The following is a 22,231-nucleotide window of genomic DNA, read 5'->3' on the forward strand; positions in this document are numbered from 1 at the left end:
GCTATAAATAATGTATGATCCCTGTAACCTTAACAAATACATTGCATCAGTGTCTGAGGATACAGTGAGACAGGACAATGTCAAAGGTAAAGGAACCCAGTGCACAAATAACTACAATACAAAGCTGTGTGTGTGTGTGTGTGTGCGTGTACGTGCGTGCGTGTGTGTTATGATGCAGCATCATGTGTTTGGAAAGCAGTGGGAGGCTGACAGTTTTCTGTGGACTAAACAGTAAAGCCACTTGTTGGGAAGGCTCCCTCACAGCTCAGCGCAGAACTATTTCCAAAGCAACTTAATTGCCGTTCTGGTTTGGTTTGTGTATCAGTGAGACTCCCAACTCGACTCTCAGCGAAACCTGGGAGCATCTCCACTGTGCTTTAGAAGGCAGCGTCCGCGGAGACTAACGGGAACAAGCGCTGCACCGGTCTGGGCTGCTGCCCTTGAGCCACTGAAGCTCACCAGCAGAAACCACCAGTGGCCTGTGCAAAACGTTGGTAATATTCCCAGAATTTAAGCAGGCATCCCAGAAACGCTCCCAAACAGATGAAAATTTCTCAAAAAGCATCTTTAGAGTTTCCCTGGCAGCTGGGTTCCTGTATACTGCAGTAAATCTGAAAGGCATGTGCACATTCCTGGGGTTTTGGGAGGTCTACGGACTTGTGAACCTACCGCAACATCAATTGTAATAGATGACCTTCATATTTACATTATGAAGCCCTTTTATTCCATCCATCCATCCATCCATCCATTGGCTACCGCTTTATCCGGGGCCGGGTCGCGGAGGCAGCAGTCTGAGCAGAGTTGCCCAGACTTCCCTCGCCCCAGACACTTCCTCCAGCTCCTCCCTTTTATTCCACTGGTTTAATTGTGAAATTAAGATGCGACTCTGGAACAATTAAGAATCAGCAGATGATCATTACTGCCAAATAATGGTCTGAACTAAAGCTGTACTCAATGCAAACCTTTTTCATCTCTGTTAGCAGGACTGGTGAACTCCATGTTCTTCATCTTGGAAGAAATGTATGTAAATGAACACTTATGGACAAGTGTAGTGGCTCACATAGCCAAACATGCAATAATTGGCGCAGTAACTGTGCATATTTGACCACTCCCTTTCAGAAAAAGTGGGATAATTCATATCTATAATACTGATTTATGCAGTTATATGAAGTTAATAGTGAATCTGATGTCCTATTCATACAAGCCCATTGTAGCCAAAAGGTAAGAGAAACACAAGCGTGAAGTTTAATCTATTTTGGTTGCTGAAACAAATATAAAACACTGCATTGTCTGAACAGATGAGCGAACAATAAGAAAACAATTACTGTTAACAGCGATTCATATGTGACACATTGTGGTAAACTGTGTCAGGAAAAAAAACGTATTTGATGTTATTGTGGTCTAAATCTAAATGGAAGGAGATTATTCTCAGAGTGCCAAGTAAGACACAAAACTCCCAACAAAACTGTGGCGAGGCCAAAAACAGATATTAAAAGCATTATCCCAAGCAAACAACTGTGACAGTTAAATGCCAACGATAAAGCATCCAATTCATTGAGCGTGGCTTCAGTCAGCAAAACCATCATGCACAATAAAAAATGCCGAGCACCGTCTTCAATAGTATGTATCCAGGGATTCAATTTCACAAACATCTGATTGGGTTGGGGGAGGGACGGAACTTACTCATGCATAACTTACATCAGCAATAAAATATTCATGAACACACATGCCAACAACTGATACTGTACACAGATGTGGTGAATTCTTCATCCGCTGCAACATGGATAGATGGCCTAGAAAGAAGTCCTCCCGATTCAGAGAAAGAGCGCGTGGCACTCGTCTATTGAGCTCAAACTATACGACGACTTTACGCAGCTTCATGGGAAGAGAAGAACACAGAGACCTGACGAGCCTGTCACATCAATAAAGCGGAAGATATAACATGCTCGAAGGACAAACATTCCCTTTTCAAAGGATATCAGAAAAAAAATAAACTCTACCTCTAGCACATTTAGAAATGATTCCTGCCAAGTTGGCGGGTTACCAAAACATTACTGGAAACACTCAAAAGCAAATAAGCGCCTACTCAAGAGTGAGGTGCTGCGAGGGGGGGAAACAGCCTGGCGCATGATTGGGAGGCGCTGAAAAACTTTGAAAATTGAATTTGATGTGCGACAAAAACACAGAATTGTTTGTTTGTTTGAGTCAAACTGTATTTTGACAAGATTGCTTCAAAGGTGGACTCCGCACATGATGGAAATCAACTATACCGAGGTCTTTCAGGCTTAAAATAAAAAATAAAAAGAGAGAGAGAGAGAGAAGACTTCAAACAAAATGCTCTCTGTATTCTAATTTCACTGCAAAGAGCCAACTGTGCTGGCAAATAGATGGAGGATATACTGAGCATGTATATCACAAAAAGGCAATAGTACGTTCACACATTATATTCCACATTCATCTGTGACATAAATCCCTTGTTTCGTCGCTGCTGGCTGTCGTGCGAAGCGACACTAATTCTATCAGCGAAAGCGACACCTGAGCTGAAATCTAACTCCAGCATCTCTGCAACACTGCAGCACACCACCATCTCAAAACTGTTACAACTAAAGGATTCCAGTTGCAAAAGAAAAAGAAAAAAAAAAGCTGGTACAGCCGCCAAAATAAAGCTCCACCCAAATTCTGCATTCCTCCCACTCAGCTGTCTCCGTCAGGCTAGTTACAGGGCTTTTAAACAGTCACCTCAATGTTTTTATTGTAAAAGACTTATCAGATGGAGCACTTCCCCACTTCAAATTGCACCGACAAACAACTGCACCACCTCCCGGGTCGGCTTGCATGTGCTCAACATGAGGAGGAAGGCTGGGTTGTGCAAGGGCCTGCTCGGGAGAGGAGCGCTCCGTCTTAGCCACGGGCGCAGCGACACGAGATACGAGCCAAAACCCAAGACTTCCACAGACGTATCGCTTACCTCCAACACAAGTGTAGAACAATTGTGGCTTACGCCAGCTGCCAGCAACTTAATTTAACTGTCCTGGTTGAGTTGCTCAACTGGGGAAAATGGAGGGATATCTGTTAGTGCTTCGTAACGAGGAACCACCGGGGCCTAGTGCATTTTATGACTTTTCATCTCAATAAATCCTGCATGAATTCATCTGGCAGGGATACTGATTTTTAGTGACAAACAGGACGTTCACACATGGACTGCCCAGTACCCCCAGTCTTATCTTGTGGCCAGTGGAGCAGATGGGTAAGTGCATTGTTTAACAGCCCCATGAATTAGCTTTCTGTCTGAACGGGATGTGTTAATTTCCTCACTGAGATTTATAGCCAAAGGATCAAACTTGTGACCTCACTTTGAAAAGACTGCTTCTTTGTTTCTCTAGGATAATCTATAGAATCTTAATGGAGGGCATAAAAAGTAACCAAAGACATTGATTTTGGTCGATACCCTACATACTTGCCATTCCAATTACATTGGTGGTACTTCTTAGTTACACTGGCATTAAGAGTTTGTAGGATTCTCTAATGAAAGCAATATAGTTGAAAAATACAACAAGCTTTACATGATTCAATAATGAATAAGAATATAAATAAGCAACATAACAAATATAAGTATCTAAGTAGATTTCTTTCAAATATGAAAAACTTGAGATGGAAAAAAAAATAACTCATGATTCATTCATTACCAGATATGATCAAGTATCTGATATAAAAAATCCCCTGATTTCAAATTCACATTTCACTGTTTTTAGACTGTGACTGATTATCATTTTCATCTGTTAATCCTCTTGTTTTTCTTTTTATTTCTGTGAAACCATGCCTATTATGGCTTTCCAGAGCCAAAGGGAACATCTTCAGCTGTGGTGTTTAGTATCAAAGGTTATAAGAGCAGGAAGTATAAACCTAAAAACTGCTAATCAGTTTGTCTAAGCATGGTGATCAATGGCGGAAACGCCCACTCAGGGTTTGAGAACAGAAGCTTAAAATGGCATTGTTCACTGCTTTTCACTGAGAACACCTTTTTGTACACTACCTATTTTTTTTCCCCAAAGAAAAATGAAGCTTCGTACATGAACAACAGGGGACTGCCATTATTCTTTCTACTATTATTACATATGAATAAAATAAAAGCATTTTTCCCCCCCTGAGTACTGACATTCCTCAAATGCCTTTTCTCTTAGTTTGTGTGTGCGTGTGCATACATGTAGACATACTGATATATTTAAAAGCTACAGAGGTGCCTGTCCATATATTTCCATGTCCCCTGAGCACATCTGGGTCTTGTTACAGCCTCTGTGACCCGTGTGTGGTTTTGCTCCATCCCAGCCCCCATCGCTCCACTGTGGGAGAACTCCGTAATGACCGAGGGCTGCCGGGCCTTTGCTGCTGCTGCTGCAGTTCCCAGGAACTCCGGCAATCTGGGTGGTTCATTCCTTTAGTCTGGGTTGGAGTTTGGTCTCCTGCTGAACAGGTTGTTGCTGTTGCTACCCCCCCCCAACACACACATTTTTTTGTTTTCAGGATGGCTTTCTTCAAAGTAAGAGTAAAGTCAGTGGCTGGTTCATCTGGTCATTGAGGTCACCCTCAGGGTACGAGTCTGCAGAATTATCCATGTGCTGTTTTTGTCTGTTGGCCTTGGCTTCTACCAGTGCAGGTCACAACACCGGCAATTTCCGACAACACAGCAAATGCTCGTTTGACCCAATGCAGTGTCCTTTTGATTAAAAACCCATTTCAAAGGATAAAACCAGACAAGGCCACAAGAGACTTATCAGAGGTTGGGCCATAAAGAAAACACTGACAAACACAACTTGGATCATAAAATCTCTTGACCTTTTCATATCATCACCATTCAAGGGAGGAGACAGTGTTCACAGTCAAAACAGAATAATCTGATACTGATGACGGCAACGTCTGCAGATATATACTTTGCGCAAGTAAACACAATAGTATTAGTGTATTGAAGACAAAAATAATTTACTTTGACTCATCGGCATAATTACAGACAAATGTAACTTTGCAATACAGCATCATGATTGCGTGCAGTACTCACAATTTAACAAAATTAAGCAGATTATAGCAAAGATGATAGCATAGACAAACAAAAGAAATAGAATAGACTAAACTTCCCGGGGCAGACATCTTAAAATGGATCAGTATTTCAATATCATGTGCAACACTTCTTCATAAATTTCATGATTTATTGTGTACAATTAACATTCACACATACCATGAGGATACCTACAATAACATGGGATAGCTGGTGTGTTAGGATCATAATGTAGATTTCAGTCAAAAGCAGTAAACAAAGTCCTGTGTAACTTCTGCTTGCACACAATTATAATGCCACCTGTTGCTTTCTTTATGTTTGTTCTGGAAGAACAAATCAATGAATAAAAATAATAAGGTCAACTATGGTTATATATGCCAAACAGATTTCTGTGGTTGCTGGCTTGTTGTGCAGCAGTTAGAAGTAGATATGTGTCGTATTATTTTGTTCCATGAATCCATGAAACACTTTTTGTTTTGAAACATTATATTTTTAATGGGCTGCAAAAGCCACAACCAGTCACTCATTCTAACGAAAATTGACAGTTTTCAGGAATACATGTATATCTGCTTTCAACAGCTTTGGATTATACTATCTTCCAACTACACAGAAAGCTGCGTCTCCTTTGTAATTCGACCGATTTTCAATTGAAGCTATTAACCAAAAAGCCTCTGGATCTCAGGCCCAAAATGTGGACCGTACTTTGAGAGCAACATACGCGATTGAAAATACTGCAACGTGTCAATATGCTCACCTTGTGCCGTTATTAGATCTCTACAAAGCACAGTAATTTTTTAAAACGTAAATTATTTTTACTGTCCACTGCAAATTGTATCAGTGTTTTAAGATATGCAATCACGAGGAAATAACCCAGGCTTCATCTCTACTGGCAGCACCAGTGAGTGGACTGAGGTCTATGGATATGAGCCAGAGACCAAACAGCAGCCTTTAGAAAGGCTGAGTCTGTGCTCTCATAAAAAAAAAAAAAAAACCACAGGAGACAAAACAGGTCAAGAGTATAAAATAAAAGCCGTTCATTTTTTTTTCACCGTCCAGACCTCAAGCCCTGAAGTCATCATGCCAATGCACTGGCTCAGGTGCTACAATATGAAGCGATTCTACACACATACATAGGAACTCTCCTCAGCCTGGTGCCTGAAAGTTCTTTTCGGGGATGAAGATCAAGCTGAAGTGCTGCTCTGATACAGTGGAGGACCTCACATCCCAGATGGCGCTCGACATGCCTGAAGAACGGCGCACTTCTGGCGCAGCAACGTTATTGTCAAGTTACATAGTGCACCCAAAGTGGCAACTTTAAAGTGCATGACGGCCAAATTAAAATTTGAACAGAGGTTTTGTTTCTTTTGTTAGGGGCAAATTCTTTTCTTTTCTTTTTTTTTTGTTATCAAATCTCAGCCAACCATGATACAAGATAGGATTGTGAGGCGCTGGAGCAAAACCCAGCTAAGATCAGATGAAAAGTAAACTCAATCAAAGTCAATCTCTGCACCAATTAAACTCACAAGCCAAAGGATTTTAAGAAAACCCGGCACAAGGAGCGCATGCAAACTTTACATAGATAGGCCAAGGTCTGGAGTCAGATCCTTGTCATCATGCAGTGAGGAGGCACTGGAAACAGTCATGTGTGCCACAATGAAATTGCAACTTTTGGAAAAAAAAAAAAAACACTGTTGGTATAGATATATTGGCTCAAAGTTTCTTCTTTGATATGCAGAAGACTGCAACAGAGCAAAGTGAAGATGTCCATCTCTGCAGTTCAATATAGTTCAAAGAAGAGCAGTTGCTCTGAGATGAAGTGAGATCTGGGCCTGCTTAGTGAGAGGGAGGCTGGAGCATGGAATAAAGGGAGGCTCTCATCGACAGCCACACGAGGACCAAAGGCAAAGGGACCAAAGAGACGGCAGGGATGCACCAGTCTGCAGCTGATCAACCCTCCCAAGATGAGAACCCATACATTCCTTTCTGGATAAAAAGCCTGGCCTCTTAATGGGTCCATATGAAACAAGGGCCCAAATCCAACAGTTCTGACTATGAACTCTGTTTGCAGCCTTCATTACTGAACTTCAAAGCAGTGCCCGTCTCTAAGGGACATTCTACACTGACTGTATAGGCCTGCACACTCCATTAGAGCCATCAGCTCACACTGGCTAAAGTAGGCCACAGCCGCAGCACACAAAGTGGTGTGTTAAAGATTAATGAAGATATGGCGCAAGTAATCCAGCTTACAAAACATGCTTAAGCATAATAAAATATTTAGAATTGGCAATCTATATAGTTGCGTGTGTTGGAACCACATGTTTGACTCAAAGACCCTGAAAGAGCCCTCTGGGTAAAGCAGCGTCCCGAAGATAAACAGAAACAGCAATGCCGTTTCAATAACTGGTGTCCATCCAGGCTGGCGCTAAATGCAGACTGTATATCATAGCATATATGACAAGTACAGCAAATGTAGAAAGCCAAAAATCATTAATATTCTATTCTTGGGCTCACTCTCTCCATTCAGGAAGTGTGCATTGTGTTGCGGGGAAAACACATTCGTCATCTTCAGAATGATTTAGGGATGTCAGCGCCAAAGGGCAACTTTAAATTATCCATCTACCACATCAACCAGATATATTAAATGGGCTGTGCTTCCAAATGTATTAGCCTTTTTGTGTTTACATTAGAAAGTTGTGAAGCACTCTAACCTTCTGAGCAGAGCAATTTGCAAATACTAACAGAAACCATCAACATATCAATTAATTCCTGAAAGGTCATTTCCATTCGTCATCTGTACGTATTCACTGACATGGCGGCATTTTACTTTAGGAAACCTTGTTATTCATCTCAAAGCAGGGCTGGACAAACGACCAACCGAATCACAGTTTCACCTTCAAAGCAAAGTGTGTCGGATCATGGCTTTGACAGAAAGCTACACGGGTCAAGCTGAGAGGCTGGAGTTCATTCTGATGGGACTTCACAGCGGTGTTGATAAGCCTTCTTTAATGGCAGGTGAATGGGTTGTACGACAGGTTTTCATATCTGTAATGCAGAAAATAAAAGTCTTCATATTTCTTTGACCAAAGCCTTTTTTTTTTAACTCCTACGTTCGGGTCGTCACTTCATCGACAAAGAAGGAATCATCTGTGAACTGGCCATATGTTGATTGGTTAAGTACACTCGTCACACGCGCAAACTTGCCTTCTTTAAAACCACCTAAATGATTTGTACAGAAATCTAACGTGAATCCCCGGAGTGAATTCTCACCATTTCTGAATTTACATGCAACCGAGGGAGCAAACACATACATCTTTCATTATAGCCTCTTGTTGTGGTTCATTGTGACACTGTGAGATGATTGATTGACTGGCTTGTGTCACTACAGTAATAGAATTGTCACGGTAACTCCAAACAATGAAACTCCCTAAAGAAAAGTGGTTATCAGGGAAACTCCATGATCCCATAAAGACGGTGCAACTTTATTTGTGTTGGACATTTCACCAACACAAAATGCTTTACAAGTGCAAACAAAGCAGCAGCAAAAGCAGAATTACAAAGACAATAGGAAAGGCAAATGAAAACAATGAAAGATGTTTTTTTACATTTATGCATTATTCAAAATAAATCAAAACAGAATGAAAAATTAAACACAACACAAGCCTGCAAGACGGAGTGCACTATAAAAGAAAAGATCGGTTAGAATAGTTTAAACCTCACCATGCAAAACTCAAAATATTTGGTTAAAGAATAAAATAAAATAAATACATAAATAAATAACAGCAGCTATTGCATGTTTTGTTCCGACTCCGACGGCATGGATGAGAGCTGGTTTTTACCCAGGCAACATGTGAGGTTTGGATGATTCATAACGTTACACAAGACCAGAGATGTGAAATGAACTCCCGAGAAGCAGTTGGTCCAAACGCTCCTGTTGTAGTGCCAAAAAGAAACGACGCCACTGGGTGGGCCAGTAGAAATCAAATGATGGAGCTTTCTTGACACTCAGCAGGCAACTTCTCCCATCATCTCTGGGCCAACCACATCCCATCAGAGGATTCTCCAGTAAGTCCCCCCCACCCCCTCTCGTTCAATTTCTTCACAGTTAATTGCTCCAAGCCTCCGGAGTCCAATTATAGCCTCCATACGTGCAGTCTTTCATTTCTGATGTTTTCTCATTTGGAGTACTTGTACCTTGCAATACAGTTGTAACTGAGAGACGGGTGATAAATTACTTGTGCAACAGCAACAATGAAGCAGCATTAAAATTGACGTTTATTCCACTATTTTTATCTGATTGTGACGATGCTAAAGTGAGGCCCTAAACAATTAGCACGTTTCAACACAGTATAGAGAACAGCGATTAATGCACTTGTTTTTCCAAGCATTAACAGCTTAAATTTGGCAGCAACACTTTAAAATACTCCGTTCTGAAAAGTCGGTGTGATATGGCACTATACTATTACAAAGAGGAGTTCAATGCTTCTTCTGCACACCGCAAGCAGACTGCATGATCCTTCACAACAAAAATCAATAAAACGATTCATTGTTCTCAACACACAATAACAAATTCACTCTTGTGCAAGGGGTGTGATGTCTGGAACTAGGTTTCAGCAGAAGCTGGCTAAAGTTTAACCGAGAGAAATGAACACAAAGATCGAGAAAGAGGTGAAAATAAACAAGTGAATATTTAAAGGCACTCTTGTTTTGAAGATTATCCGTGAAAAGACAAAAAAAAATTAATAAATACATCTTTAGTAAAGCAGCTATAAAAATGATTAAATTGTAGCTAGGTTAGAGCGACATGTCTTTGTGGCAACAGTTTAATCATTGGTTTTAGTTCGATTTTAGCTTGTTTTTCAGCCATTTAAAGATAAGCTGTGTAAACAGATGAGCCAGGACAGAGAATATTCATACTTAGTGTCTCTGTGCTGCTGCCTCAAACGTCTTTCCACCAAATGTGCTGAATACTATGGAAGACAGAGACGGCGGACAATAGATTCTCAGCAATTTGTAGCACCGGACAATTGCTGCATAGTACAGAAAGCCCTCAAATAAAAATGTAAGAACTATTTGATGGTACTTGATGGGGAAAATGAGTGAAATCCACGATTCCTCTTCGTGACACTTCACACGTTTGGCTTAGTGGGGTGTAAGAACTGGGGATCAATGACAAAGTTTGTTTTCCTGATGATATAAAATGTTGAATTTCAATGATTATTGTAAACCCAGTGGGTAATGGGTTGGCCTGTTTACATTTGGGTTGGCCACCATTGGCACAATCATAATCTCATTAAGCTACATGAATGTGATTATACTGTAATTTACCCCCCCCAAGAATTTGATTTCAACTTTAGCACAATTATATATTGGATCAAAACAATCTGGTATTACATGTCAATTTGTCTTGCAATTACAAATTATATATCTTTTGAAGTTTATAGATAACCAGCTATAGGTCCTCGGGGACAATTAGCCGGTAAATCGATAAAAGGGAACCCGAGAATGTGTCGGGAAGAAACTAAAAATATACCCATATCTTTAGAAAGAAGCAATCTATGAGCTAGATTAAAGGGAAGTTCTTACAGAAGCTGCTTTCAAGTGCAGCAAAGAGTTACAGATAGGCGAGTGTCATCTCATGAGCACCATCAGGACTCCAGATAACATTCATCTCTTTAGCTCCCTCCTTAATCTTGATCTGAACAGAATATTAATAATGCCCATAAAGAGTCTAACCACCTCCGACAGGGGGAGGAAATCAGCATGTTAGATCGGCGGAGATGGTTCCATGGGGTACAGTGAGGGCACAGTATGCCAAATACAATCCCCCTTTACATGCACAGCCCTGGGGTAGAAAGAGCTCTGAAGGCAGTTGGGCTCCAAATAGAGCCATATGAACACAAGCGTTTCTATTCACCACCAGCCACAGACTGATCACAAGTTAGGAAGGTGACACACTTCTGAGAAATGCTTTGTTTCTACTTTGAAGTGAGTGTAGGAATGTATTATTTATTTATCCATCACCTCTTTTGCTTCAACCTCGAGCCGATTAAAAATCAGGTTTATTCTGTTTTCACAAAACAATTGCAAGTATTCCTGTTTGTTTTTCGTTGTTTTTTTTTTTTAATGGATCTCAACAAGCCCTTTACATTCCAGTTGTAGAAGGAAAAAAGAAGAAGCAAGGAAGAAGGAAGAAGGAAAAAAGAAATAGGTTTGTGCCCGTAGGTCAGTGCCCGTAAACATTACAATGAGAGTTAAAAAAAATAAATAAATAAGGAAGCAATAGTGAAAAGTCCTCATAAACTTTACATTACAGCTTCCGTAATGTTTAATTATTATACTTATGAGAAGGCCCCTTTAGACATAAGAGGTGTGTTAATGAATTCACCATAAGATAGAACAACAAAGTTTTCCTGCAACACAGCAAGTTAAACACTGAGGCTTTCAGCCTCATCATTAAGAAGCGAGCTTATATGGGCTGCATAAAAGATGAGATGGAAGGTAAAAGCCTCGAGCCACAGACAAAAAAAGACTTAAAAAAAAAAAAATTATCTTAAGGAGTAACTTGACTCCGTGTCAAGTTGACCACATTAAAAAATAAAAATAAAAAAAGAAACTGTTTTTGTTATGGGAGCAATGCTTTTCATCATGTCGCGTTTGATTCCACTCACAGATCACACGAGACTCTTTCTTCACATTCATTCACATTGGTCAGTCGTCCTTATCCAATAACATCTTACAGCTAACGGTTATCCCTCTGGTCCTATTTTAGTGCTTATTTAAACACTGGCAGAATGGAAATGTAACTGAACCCGACGCACAACAAACGCTCTTCGTGAAAAAGTGCAGCACAAGCGTGATGAGGTGGGCAAGAAAAGATCCTTAAAATGCAAAACCACCATGTCGAGATGCAAGTTGGCACTTAATACCCGTTTTCCACAGAGTGAGTCAGCCGCTTCTTAATTTTATTACTTTAACTTGGTTTTAATTATGCCCCACGTTCTTCAATGGTCCTATAAATGCTGTCAAAGCAGGAGGTGTAATCGACTTGCAGAATGTTTGGTCGTGGCATCCTTTTGCTTTTGAAACATTACTCTGGGTGATTTCATGTGTGTTTGTGATATTTCTTACAGACTCCGGCGTCTGCTAGGTCTTTAACAACAAAGGGGAGAAGAGGTAAAAAAAAGAAAAGGGGAGGCCTTATAAAGCCATATGGCAAGCAAGTGCAAAGGAGTTGGGTAATTCAATTCTGACAGTGGGTGCACTTAGTGTGTCAGAGTTTTACATGATTTGCAGGCATCGGGGCTGTGGAGCTTTCAGGCTTGTGCACTGTCACACACCCAACCCCACTGTCACGGTGGCTGGCTCAGTTTGACTGATTTGAAGTGACAAAAAAAACAACCCAAAACGGACTTCTAGTGATTTTTGGCCCAAACTCTAAGATGGACCCGAAGGATTAGAGCAAAATAGAAAGACAGATGTATCACAACCATTTAACCAAAGAGCTTTATTGTGGCTTTATTTTTTTTTTATTTTTTTTTTTTTTACTTTTAACAATATAACCACAGAAAGAAATACAAGTTGTTATCATGTCACAGTGACTTTGCTGTGAAAGTCCAATCATCGGTTTGGAATACAAAATAAAAATACTGATGGAAAAATTTACATTTTCAATACTATATCAGTTACTCTACTCTACGAAAACTCCAGACATTAGGTTGTGTTTAGACAATGTGGCTTCCTGAGACGTGGTGAGTAACTTGTCATGCTCAAGTCAAAATGGTGAAGGAAAAAGCCCTCGGCTGTGTGGGAAGAGTGCATAGCACCTTGGCAGAAATAAGACATTTTTACTGGTTTGACTTGTGGATTTGTATTTCTTACTGTGTAATGGTCAACCTGCTCTCCTTTTCCTGATATTTTAGAAGGCGAACCAAAATGTGACAAATGGAATCAGTGGTGACAGTGATTCTGTTTCGAAGCCATCACTGAGAGCACACTGTATTGCTGCCACAACAATATGTGTGGGTGTTACAATACAAGTAAATGGTGATAAACATTTATGGACTTCAAGGGAAACTAAATTCAATGTTTCTCCGTGTCTTGAACCACACATCCAATTACTAGGCATCAAATCCATTTTCTCCACTTTACTTACAATAACTACAGAGGGTGTGTCATTACACGTGCCCGTTAACATACTGCTCATGCTGGACTAAGTGGTATTCACTGCCATATTTTCACACTTCATTCAGCTTACCAACTTGTATATGTATGATAACAGTATGTTGCTACAGCAGCACCGAAAAACCTCCATCAGCACTGCAAAGAAAACGAAAAAGCTACACATTTGAATTTTCGCTAAGCTACGGAACACACCCAAAAAGATTATTACCGTAATTTCACATCCACTGAGGCTACCGTTTCAGCTCAGCATTAGTCTCTTTATTGCTTTTCTGTGCATGTTTTATCCGACAATGACCATTATTACAGTAGCAAACCCTTGACAATCTGACGACAAAGCTTTACCCTTAAATTAAGTAACTAAGTACTTGAATGTCCATATTTTGTTAAAACTCCCAATTTTACATTGGATTTGTTTTACCTTAAGGTGACTATAAGGGACAGCAGAGTCGACCTTGGAGAGACGATTAGAGGACAAACACCGAGACAGTCGCATGCAGTCACACTAAATTTAGAGTCACCATTCAGCCTATCAACGAATGTTTAAGACTGCAGGAGGAAACTGCATTTGTTGGACATACATAAAGGATGAACATGCAGACTCCACACATAAAAGGACCTCATCCTACCAAGATTTAACTGTGAGGAGAAACGGCTGATCGTCTCGCCAATGGTAGAAAATATAAATACACTCAACAGGTGTATGTGTTATATGGGCATTTTTTGATTCGGTTTTTAATGCTACGAAGAAATAAGAGCCTACATCACGTGTGCCATGTGTGTGATGTGTTGAAGGCTGGAAGGAAATCACAGAGCAGACAAAATGCGTGAGACGAATTCCTAAAAACAATCATCATCTGAGCTACAAAAACCTGTCCAGCTGCAATCTTTAATGCTCCCATGCAGTTCCTCAGCCCAATTCAAACACCTGCACGCAGCAGCGTCTCTCTCTCTCTCTCTCTCTCTCTCACACACACACACACAAAGCAAGTCACATTTCCCATAAGCTGTTCGGTGGAAAAAAGAAAAAAAAAAAGAGTCAACAGATTTGTTTTTTGATATGTCTAATGTAATGGCTTCATTTTAATCAATGAACACCGACGTTGTGCCATCAGGGCAGTTTAGGGAATGAGAGCATCTCTCTTTTTCGTCCTCACTTGTGGGTACGCTGCACCTTTCAAAGTTAATGAACAGAGCGCATTCATCAGCAACAAAGCCGACAAATAAATTGATGTGACTGCTTCATGTCATCAATTCTTATGGTGTTAAAAGTCGTGTTGTCGGGTCCCATTGAAACCGAGCTGAAGCCGGGGTTGAAAGCAGTCCGTTTATCATCACTGCAACTGGCAGTCCTTTTTTATTACAGATTGATTTGTTGATCATTTTGTAGATAAAAGTATGAGAACTACTCAAGTTTAAAAAAATAAAAATAAAAATAAAAAGCCCATAGTAATGACTGCATACATCTATCCTGGTGAGCGCAGAGAGGTTTTGCACGTTTTCTTCGATAGAGTCACATTGACTAATCACTCAGGTGACTGATAATCCCCTTGTTATTCTTAACCGACCTCAACGCGTGCTAAAAGGCCAGAGCAGCAGAAAGAGGTTCATCATGATGATTGTTCATTTACAATGGCCATATTCATTTATCACTTCGACACGACATGAGCTTCCTGACGTGGAAAAATAACTTGCAGTCAATAAATAAATAGATCCCAGTGTTGGTGAATTTCAGCTTCATGTTTATTTGATGCTTGACGCCACATGAAGGCACACGAGGACACAGGTAATAAGTGGAATTGTTTCACAGCACAAGATGGCTGCCACACTTCTTTCCACATAACACATACCAGGTCAGGCTGCCCCTTTTTTTGGAGCAGTGTGGTGGGTTGTAACTGGGTTATATCGATCTAACTTCTCACCACCACAAAAAATATATGTCATGGATCTGACTTGTGAAGCAGGTTTATTAGGAGTGATAACTGCTGTGAGTAAAGACCGGGGACATCTGTTTTCACTCCAGTTCATGTTTCAAACTTGAGAGATCTTTGGAGTTTACTCGGCATCCCTTCAGCTACATTTATTTAAGCTTTCTCCATGAGCCGGACCCAGATTCTGCACATTGTCTCGTGCAGATGCCGTAACAAGCCCAAGTCGTCAATTAAGCTGAGGTCAGACACAAAAGCTCACTTTCCCTCCATTAAAAAGTATCAGGAAACGTCTGAGCAAGTTGCTAAGACAGACCAAACCACCTCGCCTTTGGGGCACAGTTCAGAAGGTACGTTGGTGTAATTGCCTCGTCTGAGCTCCTTGCTGTCCTTAGCCAATACATAGTTAAAGGATTCCAGGGAAGAGGATTACTCATTACTGCTCATGCTGTGAATCAGAGCACAAATAACATTTGCGGTCATGACCAGTGAGAACATATGGAGCAGAGCAGAATGCCGTCCCCTGGACAAGAAGTGAGGCAACGGGCCTTAACATCTGTGTGAACAACTGTTTGGCCTCTGTCTGTTAGGTTTTGTGTTTCACTTAAAAAAAAACAACAACAAAAAAACCTCCAAATATAACAACATGAAATGTATCTTGAAATCCCGGCCTCAAATCTGAGCCAAACCTGTCAGACTTATAGGATATACCGAGTGTGTGTTTTGAAACTTGCAACTCAATTGTGTAAAAATGTTTCTGCTGATGCAATGTGTAACAGTCTGTATGAGAACTCATGGCTTTCACTCAACTCTCCTGGCAAGTTAGACATTTGGATGCTTTAGCGGGTAGATTCACAGAGTTTGTATCGGAAAGAAAAGCCAGCACAGTGATTTGCATTTATGATTTCTAACTCTATAAGACAGATTTATCACCTAAAGTGAGATGGGAACAAAAGGAGATTCTGCCAATACATGATAACAACTCGGTTTTCGAATAAGACTTGCGTCAAAAAGTACCTTGTCGGCGTAACAAACAGCAAAACATGTCCTCGAAAATGTTTTTTTTTTCTTTTTCAGGGGAGTTTGTCATGTTGTTAAGGGATAGTTGGGCAAATTAGCTTCCATTCCATTAAACAGGAAGTCATGAAAGCGGGATTCGTCTATGAAGTACACAGCTTTTCCACAGTTCTTGGGTCACGTCCACAAATCCTTAGAAAACTACGACCATAAGATCCGAGTATTTTAGAGAGAAAAAAATTACAGTGGCTATGCTTCTGTTACTGGTGCTTCAAAACATACACAAAAACACACACACTATATCAATACCTCAATTTGAAGTTAATAATTTACCTTGTAGCGATTTACGCCGCCACACCACAGAATTTCAAGTGTGAGTTTTTGTCTGATTTATTTCCACCATCCTGGGAATTTTTTTTTTTTCCATCCTTCGACACCTCCTCATCTGTTCAAACCAAAAGTTCTAAGCTCTTTTGCCGTCTTCTGGCCTTTGTAAGTTGTCAATGATATTAACATATATTCTCATATTCAGAGGTGAATTTAGAGTGTAGCTTCAGGCTACTGTCACAACACTCGCCAGCAAACATTCAGAATGTTTTGAGAACGAAGCGCACAGCCGGGGTGGGAAAAAACAAAAGTCTATTGTCTCATCTATATGTATATCTGTGCTTTAGAAAACCTGCTCCTGAGACAGCGATTGCCGTGACACATGTTGGAAAACACACTTTTTAAAAGCACATCTCAACGTCCTGGAAGTGAATGCTGCATTATACATCCATACTACAAGACAGCCGGTAAGAAAAGAAATGCAGGTATTCCCTCTATGCTTTCAACCAGATTGTTATTATGACTCCTTAAAAAAAAAAAAAAAAAACATCAAGTTTTATTCTCTCTGAATATAAAAGTAGGGAAAAGAGAAGACGTAACTCACTGCACTGTTGCTCCCGGACCGCTGAGCTTGAAATATTAATGGCATTTAATCAATAACTAACTTATTTTAAATGAGCATCTGGAGTTTCATAAAGCATAACCTCAAAAATCACCAAGTCGGATATTTGACAGACAGTGAGGGCACGCTGTGGGTAATAGCTGCAAGCGCACCTTCTATTATACAGCATTTCAGGAGACTCTTGTATTTGAATAGGCAAAATGTAGTTTGTTTTATTTTTGCATGGCCTTACCAGCATCTGTCACCTAGAAAGCTGCATTTTCTCCTGCTTATATATATATATATATATATATCAAGCAGAGTTACTACTGCAACAACCAGTAGAGTAAAACTAACCTGGACATGCTTATATATATATATATATATATATATATATATATATATATATATATATATATTAGTATGAAGTATAGGAAATGTATATAGTACATGACAATTATACGATGCGTTACTTACATGACCGTAGTTGATGAAACCATGTTTATTGGCAATTCGCTCAGCTTCCTCCTGCCCTCCAGGTATGTGAACGGCCCATGTGTTGGTGTAAACCTTCTCGCCCAGCACTGGTTGCAGCCCGGACACCAGCAGGACCAGCAGGGACCCGAGGAGCAACTCCAGCAGCCTGAGCCGTCGGCCTGCAGCGAGAGGTGGAGGGCCAGAAGCCATGGGTTCTGCTGGTGTAGCAGTCACCGAGCACAGCGCCTCTCCGACAGGCCAGGCTGCTCCCAAGAGCATGCAGGTGCACGGAAGAGACAAGAGAAAGGAGGGGTGGGGGGTGGGGGGAGTCACGGCTCACCTGGAGGCAGACACAGAAGAGAAGAAATTATGAACCAAGTCCATATATTCACTTGCAAGCCAATCTCACTCGAAAATGATTTCCTGGAGGCCACTGTGACCATAGGATTGTAATGAAACTGCAGATTTAATATCGTACATGTGACAAACTTCATCGAAAAGCCAATAAAACATCAGTTCATATCAGGTTTTTCTTTTATTTTTTTTTGTTTCGCGGATTATGAAATGAGAGAAATAAAACACGGAAAGAATACAGGGTTAATATGGACTGTAATTGCGTACCCGTCACGACGCGTTGCTATGAACACAAAACACCGAGCATGAAAAAGATTAATTAGTTTTGCTGTCGTGCAAAAGGGGAGCAGCGCTTCCAACCCCGACAGCAGTTTTGGAGCGGGGCGTACGGCCGGCCCGGCTAAGTACAGGCATTTGATAATCCCACAGGAAGCAGCGAGCGGGGACGTCAAGGCCAGACATGCAGCGGCGAAATTTGGTGTTTACACTCCCACTGGAGGATACGGTGGATGAAGCGCACAAAGGGAAAATGCTTCGTTGTACTGGATTGGCAGCAGTGCGGGGGAGAGGTAAGGTTGGAAAGCGAGACTCCACCCTGGATGATGGGCGGGGGGGGGGGGGGGGGGGTGAATCACAGTAGAGTCAGTTTCCTTGAGGCGAAGTGGTCAGTGGTATGTGGAGTTTGAGCGCCTGAGGCAGCCACGGTCAAACCGACAAAGTGTTGACACAAACTATTTACAATTGAATGATTTGACAATTCCTCAGCCAATAAATAAATAAATAAATAAAAACACCCAACAACTGATATGTTATCACCCAGCAATAAGACGACATCTCAAACACAATCTTATGAATGAGACAGCAGCCATTTGTCATATTAAACCGCCGCAGCCAGGGAGAGGAGGGACTCAGATTTCAGATCGAGGTGTAATTGTTTGCCGATACAATTTTGCCTTTCAGGCTCTTTCAGGGGAGTGTCAGTTGTAGTCTGTTGAGAGCATTATCCGAACCGAGTAACTCTATTGTGACCCGGAGTTGACAAAACTGCACCGGATATAGAGCTTCTATTCTGTGTCTTCCCCTGGATGGAGTCACAATGGTTCCCCCTGATTGAAGTCAACTGAGAGCTGAGGCTGTTTTAGTTTTTTTTCCAGGCGTTATACATTTCAACAATTACGGTCTCCAGAGTTTGCCTTCGAGTGAACTTTCGACTCAAATTTAACTCGCTCTGCCACTCTCCAAATGAACAAACAAGCTTCTCAAGATTCCTCTGTTGTGCAGCATGTACACTGTACTTTGGGGATGGTTCCAACAATTTGCTGTGAACCTGTATAGTTGGTTCTTTTTTTCACACTGTAATAACAAGAGGGAAAAAACACTCTTGGCGAGAAGTTTGAGTTTGTATTGGTCTTGTCGCCAATTCTGTGGGTAGTTTACACGTTCTACCTTGTTGGTTTTCTTCACAGAGTCGTCAAGTTTTAGCCCAAAAACTTGAAGCCAATTGTTAATCCTAAATGTCCCCAAATTGCGAGAGTGGGTGTCGTTTGTCCCTTTGTGTTTACCCAATGACGGACTGGTAACTCATTTTTCACCTGAAGTCAGCTGGAATAAGCTCGAGTCATTCAGTGTGTGGATAAACACAAGACCTACAGATGGATGTTATGAAGGACTTTTTTTTTTTCATGAAAACAACTCCAACTTGATTCAACTTTATCAATTCACTTCAAAACAAAACACCAACTCCTTCTGGTGTAGTCGTGTTTTAACAGTTTTCCATTCATAAAACTAATGTTAGAACTCAAAGTGTGCAGTATCTTTGCGACGCCAGTGACTTAGTGAACACCGGGTTGAGTTGATCGTCTTAAATATTTCAGGGGGTTTCAACAAAAAAAGAAAAGTAATTACAAGTGCTTACCTGCAAGTGAGCTTTGCACAGATTACCCAGTCCCTAAATCTGCATGTGAAGAAGTCAAGTTATTGCTCAATTTGAGTTCCCCACTTGATTTTGCAATCACTTGAAATTCAGTGAAACAAAATCCATTTCCTGTGACCTCGAGACGTGCCCAATACACAGACACTTTCAAACCCGAGTACTCATTCATGTTTCACCTCATCAAGAGCTGACGTTCAGCTGCGTGTATAAAATAAGGGTCGCTTTTATGAGAACCTGCTGTTCATTCTCAAGTGTTAGATTTTGTTTTATACAAGTACATATTTACAGCTGCATGATCGCAACTTCAGATACATGTTTTATTCGAGTTTCATTGATGTTTATATTTACATTCAAGGAAAGAAAAAAAAAAACATGCAAGTAAAACCTGGATTTTTTGGGGGGGACAAATAGTTATATTTAAAACGTAATCCTAGAGCATTTATGATATCAAGAAAATATGCACCCATTTACTAGACGTTACAGTGGACTCAAAGAAAGATTCACTAGTATATCACACATTGCAACATACCCTTGTTGTCAGAAACACACAGTTCTATTAAAATAACGCAATGTTGAAATTTGAAATGACCCTGGAAAAAAGGGGACAGACACACTCAAACGCTGCACATTTTGTTAGCAGCTGGACAAAGTCAAAGTAAGTCCAGGTGGCAAGAGGAACGTTACAGTCATAAGGTTAAATCGCTCCTAGAACTTTCGAATAAACGTCCTCAAAATTAAAATTAGTGACTTCCCATACGGCTTTCCTTAGATGATAATGACAATATCGCCCACTTTCATTGTTGTCATGTATTGACAAATGCTGTAATGTCCCAACTTTGCTCCGCGACCTCTTTATTGCCACAGTCCAAACACAGATAAGAGCAACAAATTCTGCCACTGTGTGCCCTCTGCCTTGTAAAAGCCTGATATTTATGTAAACGGCTATTTGATTTATTGTGCCATGATGGCCTTTATCCGTATACAGATGCTCAGCTTCACAGCCATAAAGAAGTGCTTTTTTTTGCTCAGCTGCAACTCAACGTCATGTTCAGTTTACCTTTATTACCTGCAGAGGAGAAGTCGGTCGCATTGGGCAGAAAGTGGGACTCTATGTCCTTTAAACAGCAACAGTATGACCATTTTTTGAGTGGAAAGTGATATAAAAGGTGAGACGCGTGTTGCGAGGCTAGAAATAAATGCATCATTAGTGATCGGCAAGCAAACAGGTTGGCCTGGCTGTGAGCTGGCATGAAGATCCGCTAATCCTCATCAGGTGTTTCGACAGCAGATGATAATTTCATAAATGCCTTCACAACAGGGACGACTATATTTGTGAAAACAAGCACGGCGCATATGAAGCCAAGCGGAACAGACCTGGCATCCGAAATGTGTTTAAAACTGGAGCCGGTAATAACCACAAATCCTTCCACCACCTTTTATTATTCTTTCCTCCTGCTAAATTTATCCTGTTGTACAGGAGGTACGCAAAAAGCAAACACACCCAACACAAGACTTTAACTTTTACAATGCAACAGCTATTAAAACTGAACCAGCAAGAAAGGCAGAGAAGGCTTGAGGAGGAAAAAAAACAAAACAAAACAAAACAAAAACCTTTTGGTTTAACTCACTCAACTTGGTCCGGTATTCTTTGATTCAACAAGTGAATGGGCAGATCGTTCCAGAGGTTCTGTTTGATTTGCAGACTACACATCGACTTTTAAGCACAGACTCCTGTGACCTCACTCGAGTCATCAACCACTCAGCTTCTGTCACGTCGGCTTGACTTCACACTTTGCAAGAGAAAGCGGTGAAGCCGACCGTGGCGCTGCGAGTGTTCTTTAGCATTAACCGCAGTAAATGGTACCATATGTCAGCCTGTGATAACAGAGGTTATTGCCCAAAAAAAAAAAAAAAAATTGCACCATATTATAATTAGCCAAGTATCATTAAACCCAAAGGAGAATGTCGGCATCATTACGAAACTCATCAGGACAATTTAAAAAGGAAACAGTTCACACCTCATCAGTTTATTGTTTACATTTAAATAAGATTAAAAAAGAAAAAAGGAAGCCTGGTGTGCTTTGCCCATGAGACCTTTTGCACATACTCCAATATCTTGCAAGTACAGCGAGTTCTCACTATTGTGGCACCACAAGACGAGAAATCACAATTCTTTTTGACTGTCCAAGGGAAGTCAAAAAGACCCCGCGGTGTTGGTGACATAATGGATTGAGAGGATAGCACAGAGATTTGATTGACAACATTACTGATACTAATACTGCTTCAGCAATATGCCACTGACGAGGCTTGGAAAATTGCGCCGCCGCTCTTTGCTAAATAAATACTGCAAGGAATTAACTGGACTG

General features: G+C 40.8%; 1 protein-coding gene across 1 annotated transcript in view; it reads right to left on the reverse strand.

Annotated features, from left to right (window-relative positions):
- The window catches only part of furina (furin (paired basic amino acid cleaving enzyme) a), a 79,610-nt gene that overhangs the window by 54,930 nt on the left and 2,449 nt on the right, over positions 1–22,231 (reverse strand). The window contains exon 3 of the mRNA XM_080494496.1: positions 17,579–17,918. Coding sequence (XP_080350622.1) covers positions 17,579–17,857 — 279 coding nt within the window. The 5' untranslated portion in view covers positions 17,858–17,918. The remainder of the gene's footprint in view (positions 1–17,578; positions 17,919–22,231) is intronic.

Source organism: Blennius ocellaris (genome assembly GCF_963422515.1).
Source record: "Blennius ocellaris genome assembly, chromosome: 1".
Lineage (NCBI taxonomy): Eukaryota > Metazoa > Chordata > Actinopteri > Blenniiformes > Blenniidae > Blennius > Blennius ocellaris.